The sequence below is a fragment of the Danio rerio genome, chromosome 5 (assembly GCF_052040795.2).
Source record: "Danio rerio strain M-AB ecotype USA chromosome 5, GRCz13ab, whole genome shotgun sequence".
Classification (NCBI taxonomy): Eukaryota; Metazoa; Chordata; class Actinopteri; order Cypriniformes; family Danionidae; genus Danio; species Danio rerio.
The window spans coordinates 43780527-43804956 of NC_141025.1; the positions used below are offsets into that span (position 1 = coordinate 43780527).

Here is a 24430-nt window from a genome sequence, read left to right on the forward strand (position 1 = left end):
GATTATAATTTTATTATAATAATAAAAAAATTAGGTTTTTAATTTGTCTACTCTCATTATTTTCTATATATGGCGTTTGTGCTTTTATAGAGTGGGAGTTGGTAAACATATTTAAGGGCATGCACAGATGGGGAGCATTTTGATTGATGTAGTGCGTTGCTCTGGCACAAAATGCCAGGGCTGATTATTTTGTTCCAGTCCAGCCCTGCAATTAGTTTAATTGTTTGTATTCAATACTTTATTATTATTATTATAATTTTTCATTTTCCATATCTGTAATGCCTGTATTTTGGCATTTTTTTGCAGTCCACTTAGAATCCAACTTGGAAATCAATGTTTTCTTTATTGGCATTGACTGTTTTGAACTTCAAATGGCATTAACATGCCTGTGTTTTAATTTCTCCAATAAATATGGCTGCCAAGCCAGGTTCTTGATGGTTTATTGTGGGTATGTTGTTTACATTAAGAAATCTGTGTTACATGTAAAACAAAAATTCTAATAATGAATTATATTTTGAATTTAAATAGTATTTGTCTTGCGTTTACATTAATTTTACATTAAATTAATTTGCAATTAAATTTTTTTTAAAAGTGAAAATAATTAGTTAATTTTTTTTATTCGATTGACAGCATATATATATATATATATATATATATATATATATATATATATATATATATATATATATATATATATATATAAATGAGATATTAGAGGTAATGATTAAACCTGATATGCCTGTTAACAATTTATAGATGCAGTTTTACATCCTGATTTGATATTACAAACTGTTAGGCCCAATCCCGATACTATTTTTTACCTCTACCTCTACTTAGAGTTTCATCATTGAGTGTGAGAATGTTGTGGGACTGCTATGCAGGAGTTATTATTAGGGATTATAGATAGCAAAATTACGTGTTTTTTATTTTTGCTTGTTTTTTAAAAGCTTGATGGTAAAACGCGAGCGCCTTTATGAATGTAATTAAACATGTGCTTGCTTGTCTCAAAAATTCGTAAGAATGACAAAACACACTAATTTGTGGATCTCCTGACATTGGTGGGGACTGGGGACGAACTGCTATTAAAATTTATTATCAAGTAATCCTCTCTTCTTACAATTTATTAAGTTAAATTAAATAGTCATGCGTGTAGCCAAGGGGGTTCAGGTGGTTTGAAAGACCAAAAGTTGGGTTATTATTATTATGTTGAATTTATTATTTTTATTATTTTTATGTCTGAATTTATCTTATTAATCGAATGGACAAATTTTCACTGAGGAAGGTTGAATGCGCCGGCCACTTTGTTATTTGCCTATAGGCTTCAGTTTAATTTAAATCAAGTTTTAACAGATTTCCCAAAGAAAATTATGATAAAAAATTGTATTTTAAAAATAAGTATATTTACATATTTGAAGAGTTTAGATGCAAAAACCTCTAAATGCCATTTCATATTTTCTTCTAAAATTAGCATTTTTTTCTCCAACTCCTGTGTGTGGACTTTTACTTTTATAGTGACAAATACGTTCTTTTCATTGCCTTTAAAGTGAAATAACTGAACATAAATATACAAGGCTGAGAAAAATGCTCATTTTACATGGCATTTAGAGGTTTTGGCATCTGTACTGTACTTCATTACTTTATTCTAAGAATTTAAAGTCCTAATTTCTAGTTCAAAGTATTTTTATTATTTATAAAACTGTAATAAAATTTAGTTTAAATGTGTAAATAAAGCAATTGGACAAAATGGTAGGATATAGTTTTGGTACATCAAAAAGTGTAGTTATAATAACTATCCAACAAGATTACCCAGCAAAAATTAGTTCTTAATATGTCAATAAAATGTCATATTTATACCTCAATTAAACAGAAAATCAGGTGAATAACTGCAAAAAGGTTCAGTTTTTCAGAAAACAAATAACCCCTTTTAATAAGCTAGCTACAGGCCTGAAAGTGTCATGTTAAAATAATGTTTATTAACGGATAAAGAGAGAGTTTAATAAAGACTTTCGTTCATTTTTCGTACAAATTAAACATGTCTCATAGTATTATTAAAAGATGGAGCACAGGCTGTAGTTTTTCTGACAAATTGTTTCAACCAAAATTGGAGTCTCTAAGAGATTAGGAGAACTGGCAGGGTCATATATGTTTACATGTAGGTGTTTATTCTGCAGTTAGTGTTCAGGGAATATTGTTTACAGACTAGTCTGTTTTAACGTTAGACTGAACGTAAAAGCGGTGAAAACACTAGCATAACGGCATTATCATGATGGACTCATTCAGTAGCGAACTTGAGTTTATGTGACTTACACTTTTCGTTGGAAAAAGCTCTTTATATCCAGCTCTTCTTGCTACCTCCATCCTCCCTTGTGCGTGTCACACATCTCACACATCGGGAAATTCCCCCCGCGCAGTTGTTTTGGCGCTGTTTGTATCTGAAACTATGATCTGAAAGCAGCCACTCACATGACAGCAGGAAAAGGCACAGCCAATCACAATGTTCATATGTGTTTGGGGGCGGTGCGACTCGAGGAGAGAACTTGATTTAACCCTTTCGGCATGTCTAGGTTTATACTGACAGCGCGATGTTTTTAAGTAATAATTAAATTATTGGTGGGGACATTTCGGTAGTTTGTGGATATTGGTGGGGACACGTCCCCACCGTCCACCCTAAATCTACGCCCCTGCCCCATTGATTTCAAGAGTGGCCCTGAAAAATCTCAAGGGGTATCTAGCCCTTCCTGCTAGCCCAACGCCTTCAAGCTAAAGAGAATTGGGACAACCTTTCCCCTTCATGTGAACACGCAAAATGAGGAGTAAGGGGAAGAGCTACGAAGTAGAAATAGAATTGGGCCTTAATGTTTTCTTAAAATGACTTTTGGGACAGCAAACAAACAAACAAACACTCTCGTTGGCATCTTATTGGAAAAGTGTTTGAAACTGACTTCAACAGAACTGATTTGATTTTAAATCTGGCAAATATCTTATAAACAACGACTGCCTTACTTTCTTGTACCATTTATCTGTCTAATTCCCCGTTCTATCTCCTTAAACAAAGTAGGAAAAAGGGTGCATGTGTAATGTCAGTCTGATTTGTAGATTTGAAGAGTTCCACAGACCTTTGGCAGAGCCTCCAGGGCATTTGTGGTTTTTGCTGCCTCCCCGTACTGCTGATAGTCCTCAGGTTTGAGCCTCATCTTCTCTGCTTTAGCTTTACCCACAGCCTCAATGGAACCGGCCTCTGCTTCTCCAATGCATTTCCTTTTCTCTGCTTCAGCCAGCGCTGTCAACACTTTCTTTATCCTGATAGAAAAGAGCAGAGGACAGAATCAATTCCCCAGGCATCAGTTCTTTTCTTTACTCTCTGGCGTCATACATTTATATAAATGTGAACTCTCTGACGAAAGACACACACTCTTGTTTACACCATGTGTTGTTTACACCTGTCCATTTTCTCCACCACTTTTCTAATCTTATTGACAGGAGGGTCTATGAATGAGCTTATGTATTATGGCTGAGTGAAATTTCAGGTTTTTCAGTCAATTGTGTTTTTTAAAGTGGCTCATTTAATGTTTTTAAATATTGTGAATTCATCTTTTTCCATAGAAAGATCGAGGGAATTCAGTGTCAAAATGCCCATCTTAACATGGGTACAGACTACACAGCTAGCTTAAACATTCTAAGACTTGAATTCAACACAATGAAAGACTGTTTCCATTATCAGGAGCAGATTCTTATTGAAAGTCTCTTCATAGCCTGATCCTTTTGCTAAAAGGATATTCACCCAAAAATGAAAGGTCTGTCATCATTTATTCACATTTGAGTTTTATTTTTAATATTTATTATTTTGATAGCGATATTTTGGGTGAACTACATACAACACCTCAGTGAAATGTCGAAATGTTGCATTTAGCAAAAGTAACCCAATCACCAGAATTCTTCATCACTAATCAATCTAGCACTCTCGTCAGTCAGTATAGCCTTCAGTGTGCATTACTCAAACCTATGCTTTCCTTGCCTTGCTGGAATACATCCCGATTTCACGATTCCCTCCAGGTCTCCTACATTTCCTTACTGGTCTTTGTCTTCCTTCTCTAGGTTTCACCAGCTCCTGGCTAACACCACCACCGTCCTCATCTGTGCTCAGAGTTTGCTTCCCAGACTAATTGATCTATTAAAAAAAAAAAAAAAACAATCAGTTGATCAGGCTTTCCCTCAAAGGTTGTTATAATTGCTGTACTCACCTGTCACTTCTGTTATCACAAGCCTGACAATAAACACCTATTTGGGATTAATATATTCTGCATTTTGTCAGCTTATAATACACTTATTCATAAAATATGGTCTGAACATTATAATGTATTATTCGCACAGTTATGAAAATATTAATTATCATTTCTTAGACAGGGGTTCATTCTGCTGTGGTGACCCCAGTTAAATAAGAGACTAAGTCGAAGCAAAATGAATGAATTTCTTAGTCAAATTTCTTACTTCTTACTCTTTAAAGAATATTATATTTTTCAAGATACTAGTATTCAGCTTAAAGGTCAATTTAAAGACTTTTTTAGGTTCATTAGGTTAAATAGGCAATTTAGTGCAACTAGGCAAGTCATTGTATAAAAAAGATTTGTTCTGTAGCCAATTGACAAAAAATATATTGCTTAAGGGGGCTAATAATATTGAAATGTTGAAAAAATAAAAATAAAAACGGTTCCTATTCTAGCCAAAATAAAACAAATAAGACTGTGAAATAATACTGTGAAATATTCCTTGCTCTGTTAAACAATATTTGGGAAATATTTGAAAAATAAAAAATCATTTACAGGAGGATTAATAATTTAGACTTTACCTGAATATCTAATAGGAATATTTTTCAAGACAAAATCATTTAAATTATTTGAAGTTGTTCTCGGACATCCATATAAATATTTAATATGCCCGTATATTATAACATAAAATAAATTACAGCTAATAAATTTAACACACGTACATACACTCACCGGCCACATTATTAGGTACACCTTACTAGTATTGGGTTGGACCCCCTTTTGCCTTCAGAACTGCCTTAATCCTTCTTGGCATAGTTTCAACAAGATACTGGAAATATTCCTCAGAGATTTTGGTCTATATTGACATGATAGCATCACGCAGTTGCTGCAGATTTTTCAGCTGCACATCTATGATGAGAATCTCTTGTTTCACCACATCACAAGGGCACTCTATTGGATAGGGATCTGGTAACTGTGGAGGCCATTTGAGTACAGTGAACTCATTGTCATGTTCAAGAAACCAGTCTAAGATGATTCGTGCTTTATGACATGGTGTTTTCCTGCAGAAAGTAGCCATCAGAGGATGGGTACACTGTGGTCATAAAGAATGAACATGGTTAGCAACAATACTCAGGTAGGCTGTGGCATTGCCATGATGCTCAGTTGGTGTTAATGGGCCCAAAGTGTGCCAAGAAAATATCCCCCACACTATTACACCACGACCACCAGCCTGAACCATTGATACAAGGCAGGATGGATCCATGCTTTCATGTTTTTGATGCCAAATTCTGACCCTACCATCTGAATGCCGCAGCAGAAATCAAGACTCATCAGACCCAGCAACGTTTCTCCAATCTCTTTTATTGTCCAATTTTGGTGACTCTGTGTAAATTGTAGCCTCAGTTTCCTGTTCTTAGCTGACAGGAGTTGTGGTCTTCTGCTGCTGTAGCCCATCCACCTCAAGGTTCCATGTGTTGTGCATTCAGAGATGCTCTTCTGTATACCTCGGTTGTAACGAGTGGTTAATTGAGTAACTGTTGACTTTCTATCAGCTCAAACCAGTCTGGCCATTCTCCTCTGACCTCTGGCATCAACAAGGCATTTGCCCCCACAAAACTGCCGCTCACTGGATATTTTCTCTTTTTCAGACCATTCTCTGTAAACCCTAGAGACGGTTGTTGATATTTGTCACATTACTGCAGACAATTTGGGAAAGTCAGTTGTCTTTAATCTTTTAAACAACAGGGGGAAAAGTAATCGTTTCTACTTAAAGAGGTCATGGTGCATCACAACTAAACAACTACAGGAACCTTCAACAAATATTAAGATATTTTAACATTTATAGGCTTATAATTATAATTCATTACTTCCAATGAACAGAGAAGTGGTCTGCAGCCAGCAAATCGCTGCATTTGAGCGGTGAAATTTACAGGATTCTAATCCAATGGTGTTGTAGTATCACCTCCCTCTAAATCCAAAGGTGGAGCACATTCAGCTGAGCTTTCCTGCTTTACTTATGCAGAGATTTTTCTGAATTCCCTGATTTTTTTCCACAACATTATGCATGGTAGTTGTGCTTTTCTAATTTTTCTAAACCCTTTCTGGGTAGCACAGTTCAAACAGAAGGTAAAAAGAAGGTGGTCTTTCATGGCTGTTTGAATGTGCTGAACCACATAGACATTTTAACACTGAAAGCAATCTGACAGAATGAGATCTACGCCTGAAAGGGGGAAGCAAGGACAAGTTCAGAATCTTTCACCCTGTTTACAGCAGTCTTTAGCGTTGTCCACTTGTGATTGTCCAAATATCTTGATGATGATCTTAATTAAAATGTCATCTTAATTCCAGGAATACACAGGGCCTAAATTATGACAGCCACGTATTTTACAACTAAATCCTTATCATACCCCATTTTATTTATTCATTCATTCTTTTTCTTTTCGGCTTAGTCCCTTTAATAAACAGGGGTTGCCACAGCAGAATGAACCACCAATTCATCCAGCATATTTTCAGCAGATGCCCTTCCAGCCGCGTACATCCATACATACTTATTCACACACATACACAACAGACAATTTATCTTACCCAGTTCACCTATTACACATGTCTTTAGACTTGTGGGGGAAACAAGAGCAACACGGTTTAACACGCGAACACCGGGAGAACATGCAAACTCCACACAGAAATGCCACTTGACCCAGCTTCTTGTTGTGAGGTGATTGAGCTACCAACAGCACCACTGTGCTGCCCTTCATTTTATTAAAGGGTTTAAACATTTGTAATGTTCTGCTTTCAACCAAATCCAGAGGAAGTCAAAAACTGATGATCTGATCTGAGTGGACAGTTTTGTTTGTGTTTAGAAAAGGACTAAAGTTTGTAAGAAAGCTTTTTTCAACTTATTATGTTTGAATGACCACAAAAAAAAAATCACAAACTCCTCCACATCTGTTAGTTGTGTTGTCAAAAAAAGCATCAAAACACAAGCACTTCATTCTTTACTGTATTTTAACAAACACATTAATTACTTTCCCTCTTGCTGGAAATTCATTAATTTAGTAATGCCTCTGGATTGTGTTGAGTGCTTCAATGAAAGTAAAAGTAGAGATACACACATAGAAAATAATTTCAATGAAATTCAAGTAATAAGCAATACTGCATCTCAGCTGACCATTCTTGACAATGGCAGGTTGAAACAAGGTCTCGAGTGTGTTACTCACTTTTTTTTGCCTCTGAGAGCTGCTCCATCTTGAAGGCTTCAGCATCAGCTGGTCTCCTTTCAGTATCGATCAGCTCTTTATCCATCCTGAGGATCAACACGTCAATCACCTCCGTGAAGTTGGCACCCCATAAAAACAAATAATCCCCAAAACTATGCCATTCGTTTGTGCTACGTTTGTGCTGATTTGTGCCGCAAAAACGAACGTTTGTGCTGGTTTGGGGTCTGAGATATTAAGCATTATTTTTTTAACCGTGTGACGTCACTCTCCACCCCATGTTGCGCAATTGACTTCAAAACAGCACAGGTCGTTTGTGCTCGGTTTGTGCTGGTTTGTGCCGTTAAAACGAACACGGTATCTGTTTTCCTCTTTTAGATAAAAGCAAAATATTTCGGGAGCCGTGACGTCACTCTCCACCCCATTTCCTCCAAATCGCACAAAACTGGTATCATTCGTTTGTGCTGGGTTTGTGCCGTTAAAATAAACACTTTATCTATTTTCGTTGTTTAGATATAATCAAAATATTTCGGGAGCCGTGACGTCATTCTCTCCACCCCATGTTGTCTAAATCACACCAAACTGGTCTCATTCGTTTGTGCTCGGTTTGTGCTGGTTTGTGCCGTTAAAATAAACACTTTATCTATTTTTATTGTTTAGATATTGCCTTATCAAAACATTTCGGGAGCCGTGACGTCACTCTCCACCCCAGGTTGTCTAAATTGCACAAAGCAGGTGTCATATGTTAGTGCTGGATTTGTGCTGGTTTGTGCCGTTAAAATAAACGCTTTATCTATGTTTATTGATTAGATATTGCCTAATCAAAACATTTTGGGAGCCGCGACGTCACTCAGCGCCCCATTATTTCCTCTAAATTGCACAAAACAGGTGTCATATGTTAGTGCTGGATTTGTGCTGGTTTGTGCCATAACAATTAACACTTTATCTATGTTTATTGATTAAATATTGCCTAATTAAAACATTTCGGGAGCCGCGACGTTACTCAGCGCCCCATATTTCCTCTAAAATGCACAAAACAGGTGACATTCTTTAGTGCTGGATTTGTGCTGGTTTATGCCATTAAAATAAACACTTTATCTGTTTGTATTGTTTAGATATTGCCTAATCAAAACACTTAATCAAAACAGGTGTCATTCAATTGTGCTGGTTTTGCCATTTATAAACACTTTATCTGTTTTCCTTGTTTGGATTTAACCAAAATATTTGGTTAGATTTGTGCTGGTTTGTGCCATGAAAATGAACAACAGATATTTATATTTGTGTACAAATATGTTACTTTCGTTTTTGCTCGTTTGTGCTGCAAAAATATTATTTGTAAAAAAATTATATCAGATCATTAAGAGGTCTCTCCACCCCAGTTGCTACATATTTTCATTTGTGCTGGATTGTACCTGAAAGTTTCGTTAGTGTTGCTTCTTTTATTAAAATATTGAATGAAAGATAATGATATCAGCTACCAGCATATTTTAAAATATTTAAATTTGTTTGGGCTGATAGAAATTTTGTTTAAGATGCTTTATTTTTTTTAGATAGCCTAGGCCAAGGTTATTCTGAGATCTTTTTATTATTAGAAAAAGCATGAAGGATGCGAACATCATTTTGACAGATTTAATCCAAGTAAAAGGGCTTGGCCAATATAAAGATAATTGGCTACAACCCTGCTTTACTTATCTACTTCGTTTTAGTCTCATATGAGTAGCCAGCATGCTTAACGATAGAGGAAAAAAAATTATAGAAATAATTAAAAATAATATATATAGAATTTTTATTAGTTTTATTTATTAATTTTATAAAAATGTATTAATATAAATTTTTTTACCTGTTTAACCATGCTGCGATTTTCTCTTAAATACTCTTATCATCTGGTCGTCCATATTAGGCTGCTTTCGTATTTAAACTAGCAGCCTAAACTTTTCTGTTGTGGTAGGTAGGCCTACCACTTATAAGTAAAGCAGCTTTAGTTAACTTATTTAGTCAATATTTATTTTATGGGGAAAAATAGATTATAACACACGCAAACACATAGGCTATGCGTTTTCTACAGATAAGTTTTGGTTTTCGTGATTGTGTTGTTTGTCATACAGTAAAAGAACAATGTCCAAATGGCAATAAAATAACAATAAATAATTGATTAATTAATTACAATTAATAATAATAATAACAATAACAACAACCATATAAAATATTTACATTCACTTAATTGGTAAACACTGTGCTTTTTTATCACGGGCTGTAGGATGTTATTTTGACCATTTTGATTCGGTTTAATAAAAGATAAACATGTAATATTTTGTTATATTTTAGTTATCCTTAGTCTTCTTATTATTGTCATTATTATTAATATTATTATATTTATTTTATATTTAATAACTTGTAGACTCTTTAAACAATGAGGAAATAACTAAACTTTTTTAATTCAAGGCCCAGACAGCTTGTTTTGTAATTTAATGCCGGCTATAGGCTACCACCTGAAGGACGGTTATACGGCGTGTTGTGTTGTCGGCCGTCACCGGAGAAAATTAATTTAAACTTTAAAACTTTAGTTTTTTGGACTTTTGTTTGAAAGCTTTAGTGGCACTGTAGCTGTCCAAGGTACTGTTGTATAATTTAAATTATAGCCTATATATGCACCAATAAACAAGTCGAATGAATGAATGAATGAATGAATGAATGAATATAGATTCTTAAATGTTGATATTGTTTTTGCTAATAAAAAATAACAAATATTAAACAAAAATTTAATAAAAATAAAATGAGCAATTTTGAATATTTATACAATTCAGTTAAATATAAACTGGACATTTTTGGGGACATGTAATTTCTCTGTGATCTTTAATATATACTGGGTAGCTATATTTTCTAAAATCTCAACCAGGAATTGCTTTAATATGAATATGCTTTACATCCTGATATGCTGTTGTTTCATTTTCATTCTTATTTCACTTGAAAAAATCGGTACTTAATGTTTGAATACTAAAATAAATAACAGCCATTGTTTAAATGGTTATTTTACCAACAAAATGTATATTTTATATTTTTATCAACTTTTGATATAAAACCTCTGTGTAATTTATTGATTGTTAAAAATGAAATAATTTAAGTGCTATATTTTTTATTAGTGAAAGTGCACGCTTATTTTGCCCAAGGCCTCTCAAAAAATATATTTCTGCCACTATAATACAAATGCAGTATTATTGTTTTATTATCATTGTTTATTTTTCCTTAATGTATGAAATTTTTGATAAATTTATTTCCCCTCCAATCATTTTCATTCATCACGTTAAATTTAGGTAATTTTCCCTCCAAATAAAATTGATTTGCTGTCTTACCTGGTTTGGCACGGAATGTGAGCCTAACAGCTCAGCATAAAAAAGGGTCCGAACGATTGGAAAAGCGGCTTTTAAAGAGACAAACTATATACGAAAGTTGTTTCAAAAAGATATTTTTTCCAAGAAAAATATACGAATTATATTTTAGTTTGAGGCCAACTGTGCGGGTGGATGATTTTCAGTCAGTGGAAAGTAGGCCTATGAATTTAATATGCCTCATGTTGTATCACAATCTTCTGTCATATATCCCAATCTTCTGTCATATATTGGCAATTTTTTTAATATGTCATAACACAAATGAGACTATTTTAGTAAATATGTAGCAACTGGGGTGGAGAGACCTCTTAATGATCTGATATAATTTTTTTACAAATAATATTTTTGCAGCACAAACGAGCAAAAACGAAAGTAACATATTTGTACACAAATATAAATATCTGTTGTTCATTTTCATGGCACAAACCAGCACAAATCTAACCAAATATTTTGGTTAAATCCAAACAAGGAAAACAGATAAAGTGTTTATAAATGGCAAAACCAGCACAATTGAATGACACCTGTTTTGATTAAGTGTTTTGATTAGGCAATATCTAAACAATACAAACAGATAAAGTGTTTATTTTAATGGCATAAACCAGCACAAATCCAGCACTAAAGAATGTCACCTGTTTTGTGCATTTTAGAGGAAATATGGGGCGCTGAGTAACGTCGCGGCTCCCGAAATGTTTTAATTAGGCAATATTTAATCAATAAACATAGATAAAGTGTTAATTGTTATGGCACAAACCAGCACAAATCCAGCACTAACATATGACACCTGTTTTGTGCAATTTAGAGGAAATAATGGGGCGCTGAGTGACGTCGCGGCTCCCAAAATGTTTTGATTAGGCAATATCTAATCAATAAACATAGATAAAGCGTTTATTTTAACGGCACAAACCAGCACAAATCCAGCACTAACATATGACACCTGCTTTGTGCAATTTAGACAACCTGGGGTGGAGAGTGACGTCACGGCTCCCGAAATGTTTTGATAAGGCAATATCTAAACAATAAAAATAGATAAAGTGTTTATTTTAACGGCACAAACCAGCACAAACCGAGCACAAACCGAGCACAAACGAATGAGACCAGTTTGGTGTGATTTAGACAACATGGGGTGGAGAATGACGTCACGGCTCCCGAAATATTTTGATTATATCTAAACAACGAAAATAGATAAAGTGTTTATTTTAACGGCACAAACCAGCACAAACCCAGCACAAACGAATGATACCAGTTTTGTGCGATTTGGAGGAAATGGGGTGGAGAGTGACGTCACGGCTCCCGAAATATTTTGCTTATATCTAAAAGAGGAAAACAGATACCGTGTTCGTTTTAACGGCACAAACCAGCACAAACCGAGCACAAACGACCTGTGCTGTTTTGAAGTCAATTGCGCAACATGGGGTGGAGAGTGACGTCACACGGTTAAAAAAATAATGCTTAATATCTCAGACCCCAAACCAGCACAAACGTTCGTTTTTGCGGCACAAATCAGCACAAACGTAGCACAAACGAATGGCATAGTTTTGGGGATTATTTGTTTTTATGGGGTGCCAACTTCACGGAGGTACCTCAATCTCATCCAGTCAGATCTTTTGTTGCTTCTTGGCCGCCTGAATCTTATAGGACAGCTGCACATCAGTTTTCTGAGATGGGAGACAAGAAAGTAAGATGAAGGAGCACTTACAAACTGTAAATAGATGCATATTAGATAGAAATATGGATATTTAAACAAAAATGTCTTTAATAATTAATCATAAAATAGCTTAAAGCCAACATTTAGCAAAACAATACATTTTACTCAATATATTAAGACAAATGCTCTTATTTTCAAGGGGGGAGCTTGAGCTTGAGCTCCACCTTTTTTGCACTTCTTCTACGAGTGATGTCACTGGGGGTAGGGTTAGGAGTGGGGTTGGTGTACGCATTAAAACAGCTTACAGGAGGCAGAGCGAGAGCTCATGCTCCCCCTCGCTGGAGCTCAGCTCTGCTCAAATGGCTCTGCAGCGAGCACCCTCTCCTTATTTTGCCGCTGCCTGCATGTCAGCCCCCGGCTGTATCTGATGTGTGTTTACTGCACCAACAGAGCTAACTTAGTGCCAAAACTTTTACAAGCTTTAAACCTCATAAACAGGCCAACAAAGTTTTCTAAAACATCTAAACTAGTTTATTATATAATAATGAGGCTGTTTTTTTAGGAAAATCATAAAACGTGATTGAGCAATTCCAGCTATGGATGTGACATTTGCAGTAAAAGCACAAAACATAAATTCACATAGAGAGCATATGTTAACATTATATTGAAACTTTTCTTTATATTTTCCAGAGCAACTCGCCACAGTTTTATATGACCAGAAAAATATCAATCTGTAAACATATTTTATACTTTAAATGAGGGAAATAAACATGTGCTATGGATGTGACAAAAAATCTGTGAGTTTACAGCATACAGAATCATTTGTAGAAATTATGTGAATTAAACTGCACAACCCAAAAAAGAAACAATGATAATCAAAAGACTAAGAGTTGGCTCTTTGTAAAACAAAAATTATTGTTTTTTTATTTTTATATTTTCATATTTATAAGGGAAAAGTGTCATTATGGATGTGAAATTGCCACTTGTGATTTTGGTAAATCAAATATAATAGTTTGAAAACATTGACAGATGTATTTTTGTGTATTTATAAGGTGCTGTAAAATACTTGCTTACAGAATCTTATTTTCTTTCTTTTTTTTTTTTTGTTGAAAACTAATTTTTTTTCATGGCAAGGTTGACATTTGCACGGAATTGCTCTATTACATTTGTCATTAACATATTACACACTACAGCTCCATTCCCCTGCTGTATACCTTCCGTGAATATCTTATCTGTCTTTAAACACTCATGTAACTTTACAATTAATAATGTTAGCGTGTAATATTTATGTGATGATAGTATGGGCGCTGCTGCACACTAGCTGATGTTAGCTAAATGTTGGATGGTTATAGCGCTAAAAGGAGAAGAAAAACTACAGTAGGCCTATTTACACATGAACAACTGACCTGTACATGAAGCCCTGGACAGATAATCTTAGATAATTCAGCACCATTTCGCTTCTTTTCTTCCTCAAACACTTTCTTTTTGTGCGCCATTTGTCCACCTGTTGCTTTCTCTCCATTCTCCCGTAGTTAACGGTTGTTGGAAGATCACAGACGGTTGTGGCCGGAAGTTAACGAGAATTATTTGTTATTTATTAAATTACCCAGTAAATTATATTTTCTTAACATCTACACCTATCCCAACCCTAAACCCAACCACCACAGTACTGTAAAAATATTATTCATTGTTTTACAATGTTACAAAAATTATGCTATATTGATGTGCGTATCCGCAGCTGTATCCTGTCTAGACTTCACCGTGGTAACCGTTTTTGGCGGAGAGATGAATATTTATTATTATTTATTAATTTTCAATTATTTAAATGCTGAATTCTGAAATGAGAACAACTTTAGTACAATGTTATTGTCAATACTATATAATAAATATTAAGAATTTTAGCCTGCTGACTGAAAAATTTCCTTCATTCCTGCTGCTGCATGAATTGAAAATGGCATAGACTAATATGGAGTTAATTAATACTTAAAAATAATAATTATTATTTATATATTTATTTTTCCTACAGAAATATATTTTCCAGACCTCCCACACACCTTGGCTTGATGTTCCACGTTTGTGCAAATACGCGTTTTTATTATTGTTTTTAAATTATGATGAACATCATATAACATTGTCAAATAATTTATTAAAAATTATTTTAGAATGTATTACTTTGTGCTGTATATTTAACAATCAAACTATAACAAAGTATTGCAATTATGACACTCGCATCGTAAAGTCGAAAGTCCTTTAAGGGTTTTAAAATAAATCTTTAAATAAGCCTGGAAAGGGAAGATATTGGCCATATCCTTTCGGTCAATTTGTTTGTGTAAAACTTGCCTAAAACGGGAGAGATTTAACACAGAAATGTGACTTTTATTTTCTCGTGAGAATCAAATATAAACATTAGTCTCGGGTTTAGCGCCTCGTTCTAAAAGCCGTGACGTCAGCTCCAGCGCTGCATAAATTCGGCCGCGCGAAGCCATTTCCTCAGTTGATATTGAACTCGCGAGAGAAGTGGTCGTCTATTGCATATCGACAGACCTCCAGAGATTTTACAGCACAGTTGAATCTTTAAACTAGTTTTTTTTTGAAAATTTTCCACTTATGGATTCTTCGGCAAACACACCTCCGATCGCCGGACCAGCTTCAACGTCAGTTGGAGGAATTACAGGTATTTGAAGTAGTATATTACACCTTTAAATCATTTGATTCTTTTGCTCGATATAATTTAGGCCTAACGTTAATTGGGTCATTCCCACTCTTCGGTGCCATTTCAGGGTAGTAACTGTGCCCGATAAATTGTTATTTTTTCCAAGATTTCATCATTTGAGTTGAAGTACTTATTGAACTAGAAAAATATAGTCTTCCAGCTCAGGATTTTACGGTTTAGAGAAGCTGAAATGGCGTATGAAAGTATGATCGATAACTAATATTGTGTAAATGGTTTTTTAATGTCTTTATATTATGAATGTTCCATAATGTACAGATAACCACATTGTGCATCTGTTTACAGTTTTGACAGAAATTCAGGACATCGAGCCCGTTCCAGGGCCATCAATGACCGAAGGACCGTTGACTGAATTTGCTTCAACGATGTCAGTTGAGCCATCGAATGTCTCAGGTACGTTTGGAACAGATTTTTTCCCTCCATGTTGTAGAAAAGTGATTTAATTACCTGCCTTGAGCCAAATGTGGACTCTGCATATTTTGTAGTGGGGCTGGATGAAATGACCATTAATATTATATAATTCTGATCTAGATATAAACAATTTTTAAAAACCTTAGAAAAACTGCCAAAAATGCTCACAAAGGAAAAAGTTAAAACCTCTTCCTTTAGAGCTCTGTATTATTTTAGAAATAAAACCAGTACAAATATTTGTTCACCTTTTTTTGAATCCGCGTACAAACAAGAATCAGAATCAGTTTTGTTGCCAAGTGTGCTTGATACACACAAGGAAATTGTTTTGGCTACCGAAGTTTCAGTGTACATAAAGTGACAAGTGACAACACAAATTAAACATGAGAAAAAAAGTCAAACATTAAACGCATGCAGTTAGTCAAAAAATTCTATATGAAGAATCATTCATTTAACATAGATAAACCATTAAACAAAGATAAAACCCTCAGATTTTGCCGGTTATTCCAATGGACTGAAATAAAAACACTGCTTCAGCCTGGATAAAGGTATGAGCAACAACCAATAGCCTATATAAATTAATAAGGTTAAATAGAAATAAAGGCAATGTCTATTTGCATTTACAGTAAGTTAACAGCAACAGAAGTATTCATTATTTAGGTGCAAATAGAGTGGTAATTGAAAATAGATGCTATTTACACTAATAGTTAATATAATTTAGATGCATCAAGATGCTGTATGGGTGTATATTTACACTGAAGACAAGTTATTTCTGATTGTACAAAGGTACATTATTTTATCTTGTACAATATACTTTATCTGCCTAATTATCAAATAAAATGTGCTATTCGCTTATGTTAAGATGCCGGACCACATACTATAGTGTAATTTACAGTAGTGCCAATGCTGTTGTGCATGAGAGGACATACATTACATGCAACAGTTTTAGTGTATGTCATTCATTGTACATGTACACAAAATATCTATAAGAACAATAGTTCAAATTAAATCTGAAAAAAAAAACACACACAGTCGGACATTTTAAAACAGAAATCAAATGATTATTTTTCGTGCCTGCATTCTGGAGAACGGTTTTCATCTTTTGAAGTTGTCTGCACATTAAACTAGTGTAAGTGGGCGCACAAAAAATGTAGAAAAATACATTTCACAATCTGGATAATATTGCAGTAAAAGTTTGTCTTTAATGTATTTTCTCATGGTCTCAGTCAATGTTTGCTGCTGGGAGTAGCTGGACTTTACATTTTGGGGAAAATATAGACATTCATTAGTTGTCTACACATTAATGTGCATTCTCACTATCAGCAAAGTTGGGTTTGTCAACAAGGTGGAAAGCGTGTATTGGCAGAAAAGTTTTTGCACTAGTACTACAGTTTATACAAAACACTATAACCGCAGAATGTTAGCTTTTCATCAGTTATCATCAATAACATCATCTGTGTGATCATATAGATCAGTATTAGAGCAGCTGTATCAAACTCAGAGCCAGAATTTTTGTTACAACCCTGCTCCAACACACCTACCTATAGGTTTTCAAACTAGTCTGAAAGACTTTGGGTGCTTTCACACCTGTGAATCGATTCAGTTGTTCCGAAACAGAGATTAGAATTGTTACATTGTTGCTCTTTGCTCTTGGAGCGGTTCGCTTTCACACTGCAAAGTTTCTAATCGGACCAAAAGAGCTAAAACAAGTCACGTGCGAGTAAACTCTCCTTACATTGGTCAGAGTGTCAGGGTTTATTTTGCAGCGTCCCGCTCAGCTGTCAGGAGAGGTGGTGGTTTGGTGGTGATTGACAGGGTGCGCGCGCGTGACTTGTCTGAGGAGAGACACGGTGGGGAGGGGTGAGAAGGGTGCGCGATGATGCCTATTTGAGGACTGGGAGAGAGACACGAGATTACCGGGAGATCATCACTCGTTTGCGGGCATCCGGAGACTCGCGAAACTTCCCGCCTTACTCCTAATTCTCTCTTCATATAGCCGTAAGCCTATTACATATCCATAAAACACTGTGATATAACCGCGATCGGATCGCTTTCTCACTGCAATCGAACCGCTCCAGGGTTCGTTTCAATCGAGCCGAGACCACCTCATTCAAGCGATCTCGGAGCGATTACTTTGGCGCGGAACAGAGCGCGATTGCCCTGTTCACATATGCCAATCGAACCGCGCTAACTGGGCAAACGAGATACGTTCCGAAACAAAAGCGTAGGTGTGAAAGCACCCTTAATTAGTTTGATCAGGTGTGTTTAATTAGATTAAAGCTAAATTGTAGGGATGCACCTAATTTTAGGTTGAGAAAATGAGCCGAAATCGGTTAATGCCGTGTCACTCTGTCCAGCATTCTGGTTTCACTCTTTCCATTCGATGTACGGTTTGTTAGGATAGGACAATATTTGGCGGAGAAAATAATTTGAACATCTACAACCTGAGGGATAAAAAGCTTTAAAGCCGACTAAATAAATTATTTAACAAATTTTATTTTCGATAGATTTACAGTAGATAATAAACATCTTCTTTACTTAATATTGTAATTATTGTTTTTCTAAAAGAGAAATCAACTATTTTGATTCATAAAATGTATTTCTGGCTAGGTAAATTTTAAAGTCTTACAAAATTATATTTTTTATTAAAACAAATTATTTTATTGCCCTTGAGCAATAACCAACCAATGCTGGCTGCAGTCTACCGTATCAAAATATTGGAAATGTGTAAAGAAGTCATATCACTGTTACTGAAAAAAATATATCAATTTTATTTTAATAATAAATTATTGTCCAGCACTAGTTTGTGGAGTAAAGTTTTATTTTTAACTGTAAAAAAGACTGAAGTTTTGCAATGTCTTTCTAAGAGAAGCTGCAAGGGCTCAAAAGGTATGATGTCTTAATTGTATTTTTTACTAAAGCTGTATACATGTTTAAGTTATTTTAAAGTGTTTATATTAATGTTATACAAGCATAACTTTATATTAATTATATTATATAAGAATGTATTATAAAATGTACAGATAATCATCCTCCCAACTCTGCACCAGGTTTGACAAGAAATGAGGAGACTGAGCCGGTTCCAGGCCCATCAGAGCTGCAGCCCACTCAGGCTGAATCAGATTCAAGGCCAATCCATCGATCACCTGGATTAGGTACATCTGAAACATTGACTTTATTTTTATTGGTGTCTTTTAACAGTATTTTGATTCTATTTTCTTCTAGAGCCATTTGTGCAATCTGCATAGCTTGTAAAGTACTAAGCAAAGTGGATTGTGTTTTTAGATGGTTTTAAATAATAGCTGATGATTTCTGTAATGATTAAAACACTCAACACGTACGTTATTTACAAAGTAAATAAACACAAAGGCACCCAAATAAAGAATAATTCTCTTTTACATCTCTTACATTACTTATTCTGTTTGTTCAGGCATAACATGAATCTTAAATGAACATGTCTTTTATCTTTCAGTGACAGACAAGTATGATATGGGGAGAGAGCTGGGACGAGGACGCTTTGGCATCGTCAAAATAGGAGTACGAAAGTCCGATCAGCAGAAGGTAAACCTCTTCTACACTTCTCTGTTTTCTTTTTTCAGTACAGTGAATGCAGATCAAAATAGACCTGTGCTCACAATAAAACAAGGAATGTTTTTGCAAGAAGCTAACTTATGTTCACCATCTTTTCATCCACAGGTTGCCATCAAATTCATCAAGTCTAAAAAGCCAAAGGATGACGTAAGACTGAAAACAATGCATATTAGTATATGACTCTGAATACAAATTATATTGAAATAAGATTATAAGACTTTCAATTATATTTTTTCCCCAGCCTGGCGATCGCAGAGGACCCCCCATAGAAGTGATGCTACTGAATACGCTCATGGCACCTCCAAGCACCTACACTGTGCGCCTCTTTGAGTGGTTTCAGGAGAAAAAGGACTTTCAGCTGGTCATGGAGTATCCAGAGCCCTGTGAACCAATAGGGCGTTTTCTTAGCCGCTGTGGACACTTGGATGATAGTGTTGGCAAGAGTTTGATGGTGCAGGTTGTCCGGTGTGCTCAAGAGTGCATAAATCATGGGGTTAGCCATAATGACATGCACACTAGCAATGTCTTAATCAATACAGCTTTGATGCAGATCAGGCTTATTGACTTTGGAAAAGGACTACAAATCAGGGGTAAGTATTTCTTTGCTCTTTGTTTTTTCACAGTTTGACAGACATCTACTGTAAGTAGACAAAAGCTTAAATGTCAGAGAGAGACTAGCAAACCTCTAGTACACAAACTAATGCAATTAAGAGTTTAGCTTTCTCTTGAGTGTGCTTCACTGCTGTTTACTAACCTCAAAACTGTTTTTCTTACAGAACCAGAAGTGCATCCACACCAGACATACACAACATGCTTACGACATGCTCTTCAAAAAACAGTGAAATCTGTGGGTAAACTTTTGGAATACATAGCAATCCGTGTCTGCATACCTGAAGGTGAGATAATGACATTAACAACACCATGACAATAACATTCAGTACATACAGCAAGTTCTCTGTATAATGCATCTATAAAACTACAACATATCTGTATATAAGGCTTGCCTTACGTTTGATTAACGTCTTTTAGAAGTTGTTTTTATGCTTGTGAACTGTGTGTGGCCTTGACTAACCAACTTTGTTTCTAAAATGCATCCAGAACTGAAGAAATGTATTGCTGCTTGCCAAAGTGAGAAGCAACCCAGTCTGGAACACATTTTAAGCACTGAATGGCTTAGAAGTGTTTCAGACATTTAAAGCAATAGTTCACTCAAAAATGTAAATTCTGTCTTTAATTACTCACCCTCATGCCATTCCAAACCCCTAAGACCTTTGTTCAGAGCACATGCTCACAAGCACAGTGCACTGTATACCCCGAATGCAACCTGGAATGAATGTGAATGTGAGTAATTAATGACAGAATAGTCCAGTGAACTGATTAAAAATGCAGTACCAGCCCCAGAGCATCTACCAGTTTCAGCCCTAACCCCAGGAATGCCAGCCAGTGACTCCTCCAGCCCCAGAGCAACCCCTAGTGATGGCTCCATCCCCAGAGCACCCGCCAGTGACGGCTCCTTCCCCAGAGCACCCGCCAGTGTTGGCACAAACTTTAAATAAAGGGAAAAAAGACATCTTGCAAGTGCATTTTGTGTCTTCAAGATAAATCTACTAATATTTCTGAACATTCAACAACATTTTTCAAAATAGTAAAAATTCAATCAAGTTATCTATGTAAACAGCGTTTGAATTTGCATTTATGTCTTAAAAATATTTACTTCCACTTTTTATCTTTGAAGTTAGAGGTCAAAGTACCCATCAGATCATTTATTTTACCCTGTTAAAAATGAACACTTTGGGACCAGATGGAATTTTAGCTGTGTACACCTATGATCTAAATGCAAATGAGCTGATTCTCTCTGCCCACTCCTGAGGGATGTTGCTTTAGAACAAAAGCAAGCTTTAGATGTCAGATGAGCACAGACAGAGACTGAAGCAGAAAGCCACAGTCACAAATTATAAAGTTATGGCCAAAGCAGGAAGTTTCCAAATGGTTATTTGATGTAGTTGTGGAGTTTATTTGGCCTTCCTGCAATGATGAATGAACCACACAAAAATGCTGTTTCAATCAATGTTTGAAGTACACACAAGCACGCACACTCAGAGGTTTAACATGCTGTTTTTTGTTTTTTCTAATTGCAGCAAATGAGACAAGATGTACACCAAACAGGTAAATGTATTCTGCTATATAGAATTTCATTATAGCTAACCCTACTAACAAGCCTGTGCTGGCCCTTAATAGAGAAGGTGCTTGTTGAAGAGATGCATGCATGCTGATTTAACATGTACACCGACACCACCCCTAAAACCTCAACTCCCAGTGAGGAGGAAGTGCAGCAAAAGGAATCTGGAGCTCCATTTGGCTCTGGAGTGAATTGTACTTGTCTTGATCGGCTCACATAGGACTAGCATCTTTTTCTCTGAATGACCAAGCTCATTGAGTACTAGACCTAGAGAGCATGCTCGAGTGACTTTCTTGCTTGTTGCAGGGGTGTTGTTTGTGTTTGAAACACCATTGTGTGAATTTGTTGTTTTTATTCTTCCCCATTTGTTACTATTGTTCTCTATTTAAGAGGGAACATACCCTTCATACTGTTTTACAACAAAATGTACTCAAAACATCTTGTATCACTAGTTTTATCTAATCCATTGAGCTAGGCTATATCTCTACTGCTGTTTTGAACTTTTTAATTTTTGTTTCACCCTCTATACGTCACTTGTCTGGCTGCCTTTGATTGCAGGTGAAGAATTGGCTGAGGATGAAGCAAGTCCAGCTCTGGTAGATAAGACACCTCCCGGGCTGACACTCGCTTATCTGGGGTAAGTTTGCTGTGTAACGTTAATGTCAACACTCGTTCCACCTCAGAAAGACAGTGTGTGTAGGCCAGAGTCATAGCAAAGAACTAACACTGCCATAGAGAGAAATGTCCGGCATAAGCTACACTTTTAGCATTTAAACACTTTACACTTTTTTTTTTTAGGTTTTTACAATTTGCATTTTGTAAATGGCGGATTGCCGTCTTAAAAGAGCCACAAAAATCCAAAAAAATGAACCGGTCTGTGTGTGAGTGCACAGTACCATTTCTAGGCATAGATCTCACCCCACCCAGCTGCAAGGCCCCAATAAATACCCATTGCTCCAGCCCCGGTCCCGATCACCCACTAATTCCATTGCTTATTTTGTTAGGTTGAGCTTTTTAATGAAAAGCAAATTAAAAGATAAATAAATGAACAATTAAAACAGGAGTGCTCAACCCTGTTGCCGAAGATCCTTCCTGCAGAGTTAAGCCCTAGCCCAGATCAAACACACCTGAACCAATTAAATAGGACCTGAACAGGTCCTGCACCTCTTGAGAATTGCAAGCAGGTGTGTTTGATATGGGTTGCTACTGAAATATGCAGGATGGTAGATCTCCAGGGCCCGGTTTTTCAAAAAGTAATCCACTAGGATTTTGGATAAGGGATTGTATCAAATCTTGAAAATGGGTTTTTTAAAAGGAAAAACGGATTACATAATCTGATTGATCACGTAATCCAATCTTGGTTTTGATCCGGATCAAATCTTTAGTTTGGGTTTCTCAAACCTTTTTTGTAAGATTCGGATCGCTTTGATCCAAAAAACCTGGATTAAACTGATCCCATCAGAAGGGTGGATTTACCGTGGATTTCATGCCCAAAATGTAATGAAAACTTTACAAAATTATTAAATAGTACTATTTTTGGATCATGCAGTATTTTACGAGATGTACTATTTAATAATAAGGTTTTAATTTTATTTGTTCATCTGTCAGGCTATAGTGACTATAGGCTTTAACGTATTCAGCCCTTCAGTATAGGCCTACAGCAAAGTAGAAAGAGTTTGGCCTCATAAAATAATCCCCCAAACAGCTGTCAAAATTGACCAAACACAATAATTTTTTTTTCTGTCACTAATTTATATATATATATATATATATATATATATATATATATATATATATATATATATATATATATATATATATATATATATATATATATATATATATATATATATATTTATTTATTTATTTATTTATTTATTTATTTATTTATTTATTTATATATATATATATATATATTTATCACAATGGAAAATATTTTTCTTTTTAGTATATTTATTAGTGATGCATGTAATGATTATAGGATAACCAAAAAAAATTTTGCAAAGAATGACAATCCCTAATTTTAGAAATCTCTTTCAACAATTGCAAAAAGAGACTGAAAGGGCAGAAGCACAGTTTCGTCTGGCAGAGGAACAACTGACTTTGACCAAACCAAGGCAAGCTGGTCTCTCCACATCAGATGAGGAAGTGTGAAATTATTGTGGAGTTTTTGACATTAAGTCTTTTTTTTTTTTTATTTACATCTATATTTGAAACTTATTATAAATATCCTCAATGTACAGTGTTGTAGGTTTCAGATGAGTGGACTGCTGGAAGAGGATGGGGTGGGGTTTTTCTTGTTTTTATTATTATAATTTTATTATTTATTAAATTTTCTTAGTTTTCATTTCAAATAAAAATAAAGTTATATTGACCCCACACTGGCTATTATATTTGTTGCTCTTTACACAGGCCTATCTATCTACATTGTGATTGAGCACTAGTAATCCAGATTTAGTAATCCTGAAAAGTTTCTATCTGGATCAGATTGATCCAATCCGATGTTGCTTTGAAAAACTGGCTCAAAAAGTAAGCTGGATTATGTGATCACAGATCGAAAAAACAGGATTACTATATCCGGATCAAGTTGATCCGGATTAACCCTTTTGAAAAACTGGGCCCAGGGGCCTGTTCTTTATACTTGGACTAAGCTGGATTTGGATATAATCAATCGCGTCCATTCCATATCCGTTTTCAAACAAAAATGGGAAAAGTAAGAAAATGATAGTTTTTCATTTATTGTTTGCTTACAAAAAGCGAGATTTTGGCTTAATCATAATTTTTTGGTTTAGTGTAAGAAAACGGATAAACAACTTTAAAGTTCATTACTGTGCGTTCACACCGAATTTGTGTATGATAATAAACATGCATAATATTTGACAGTTTTTTTTAAAAGGAATAATAATTTCTGCAGTCATGCATGTGCTTTGACAACTAATATGAAGGTGGTTTGATGCTTCGCAAAAGTTGCAGACACTTTTACCTATGTTAAAATGCTTTTTTGATGCAA

General features: G+C 35.3%; 4 protein-coding genes and 1 long non-coding RNA gene across 22 annotated transcripts in view; 3 read left to right on the forward strand and 2 right to left on the reverse strand.

Annotated features, from left to right (window-relative positions):
* LOC147844105 (uncharacterized) overlaps positions 1-14269 on the reverse strand; it is a 60322-nt gene extending 46053 nt beyond the window's left edge. The window contains exons 1-5 of the long non-coding RNA XR_015491670.2: positions 13918-14269; positions 12447-12521; positions 7484-7569; positions 4016-4168; positions 3117-3300 (exon numbers count right to left, since the gene is read on the reverse strand). This is a non-coding gene — a long non-coding RNA (uncharacterized LOC147844105). The remainder of the gene's footprint in view (positions 1-3116; positions 3301-4015; positions 4169-7483; positions 7570-12446; positions 12522-13917) is intronic.
* LOC141385583 (uncharacterized) overlaps positions 1-24430 on the reverse strand; it is a 607868-nt gene that overhangs the window by 307894 nt on the left and 275544 nt on the right. The gene's annotated exons all lie outside the window — the stretch shown is intronic.
* The window catches only part of LOC147844106 (serine/threonine-protein kinase pim-3-like), a 151754-nt gene that overhangs the window by 42674 nt on the left and 84650 nt on the right, over positions 1-24430 (forward strand). The gene's annotated exons all lie outside the window — the stretch shown is intronic.
* The window catches only part of rufy3 (RUN and FYVE domain containing 3), an 881807-nt gene that overhangs the window by 10052 nt on the left and 847325 nt on the right, over positions 1-24430 (forward strand). The gene's annotated exons all lie outside the window — the stretch shown is intronic.
* LOC147844107 (serine/threonine-protein kinase pim-2) overlaps positions 15004-24430 on the forward strand; it is a 41738-nt gene continuing 32311 nt past the window's right edge. For 12 of the 13 annotated variants that reach the window (XR_015491603.1, XR_015491605.1, XR_015491600.1 and 9 more), the window contains exons 1-9: positions 15004-15185; positions 15528-15635; positions 18701-18805; positions 19123-19211; positions 19347-19388; positions 19483-19831; positions 20018-20137; positions 21380-21407; positions 21979-22057. Coding sequence is in view for 1 of the 13 variants with exons in the window: in XM_087254072.1 (XP_087110198.1) it covers positions 15119-15185; positions 15528-15635; positions 18701-18805; positions 19123-19211; positions 19347-19388; positions 19483-19831; positions 20018-20137; positions 20340-20437 (978 nt within the window). In the remaining 12 variants the exon portion in view is untranslated. Of the gene's footprint in view, positions 15186-15527; positions 15636-18700; positions 18806-19122; positions 19212-19346; positions 19389-19482; positions 19832-20017; positions 20138-20339; positions 20812-21379; positions 21408-21978; positions 22058-24430 lie in introns of those variants that run through there. The other variant, XM_087254072.1, reaches the window with a different exon arrangement.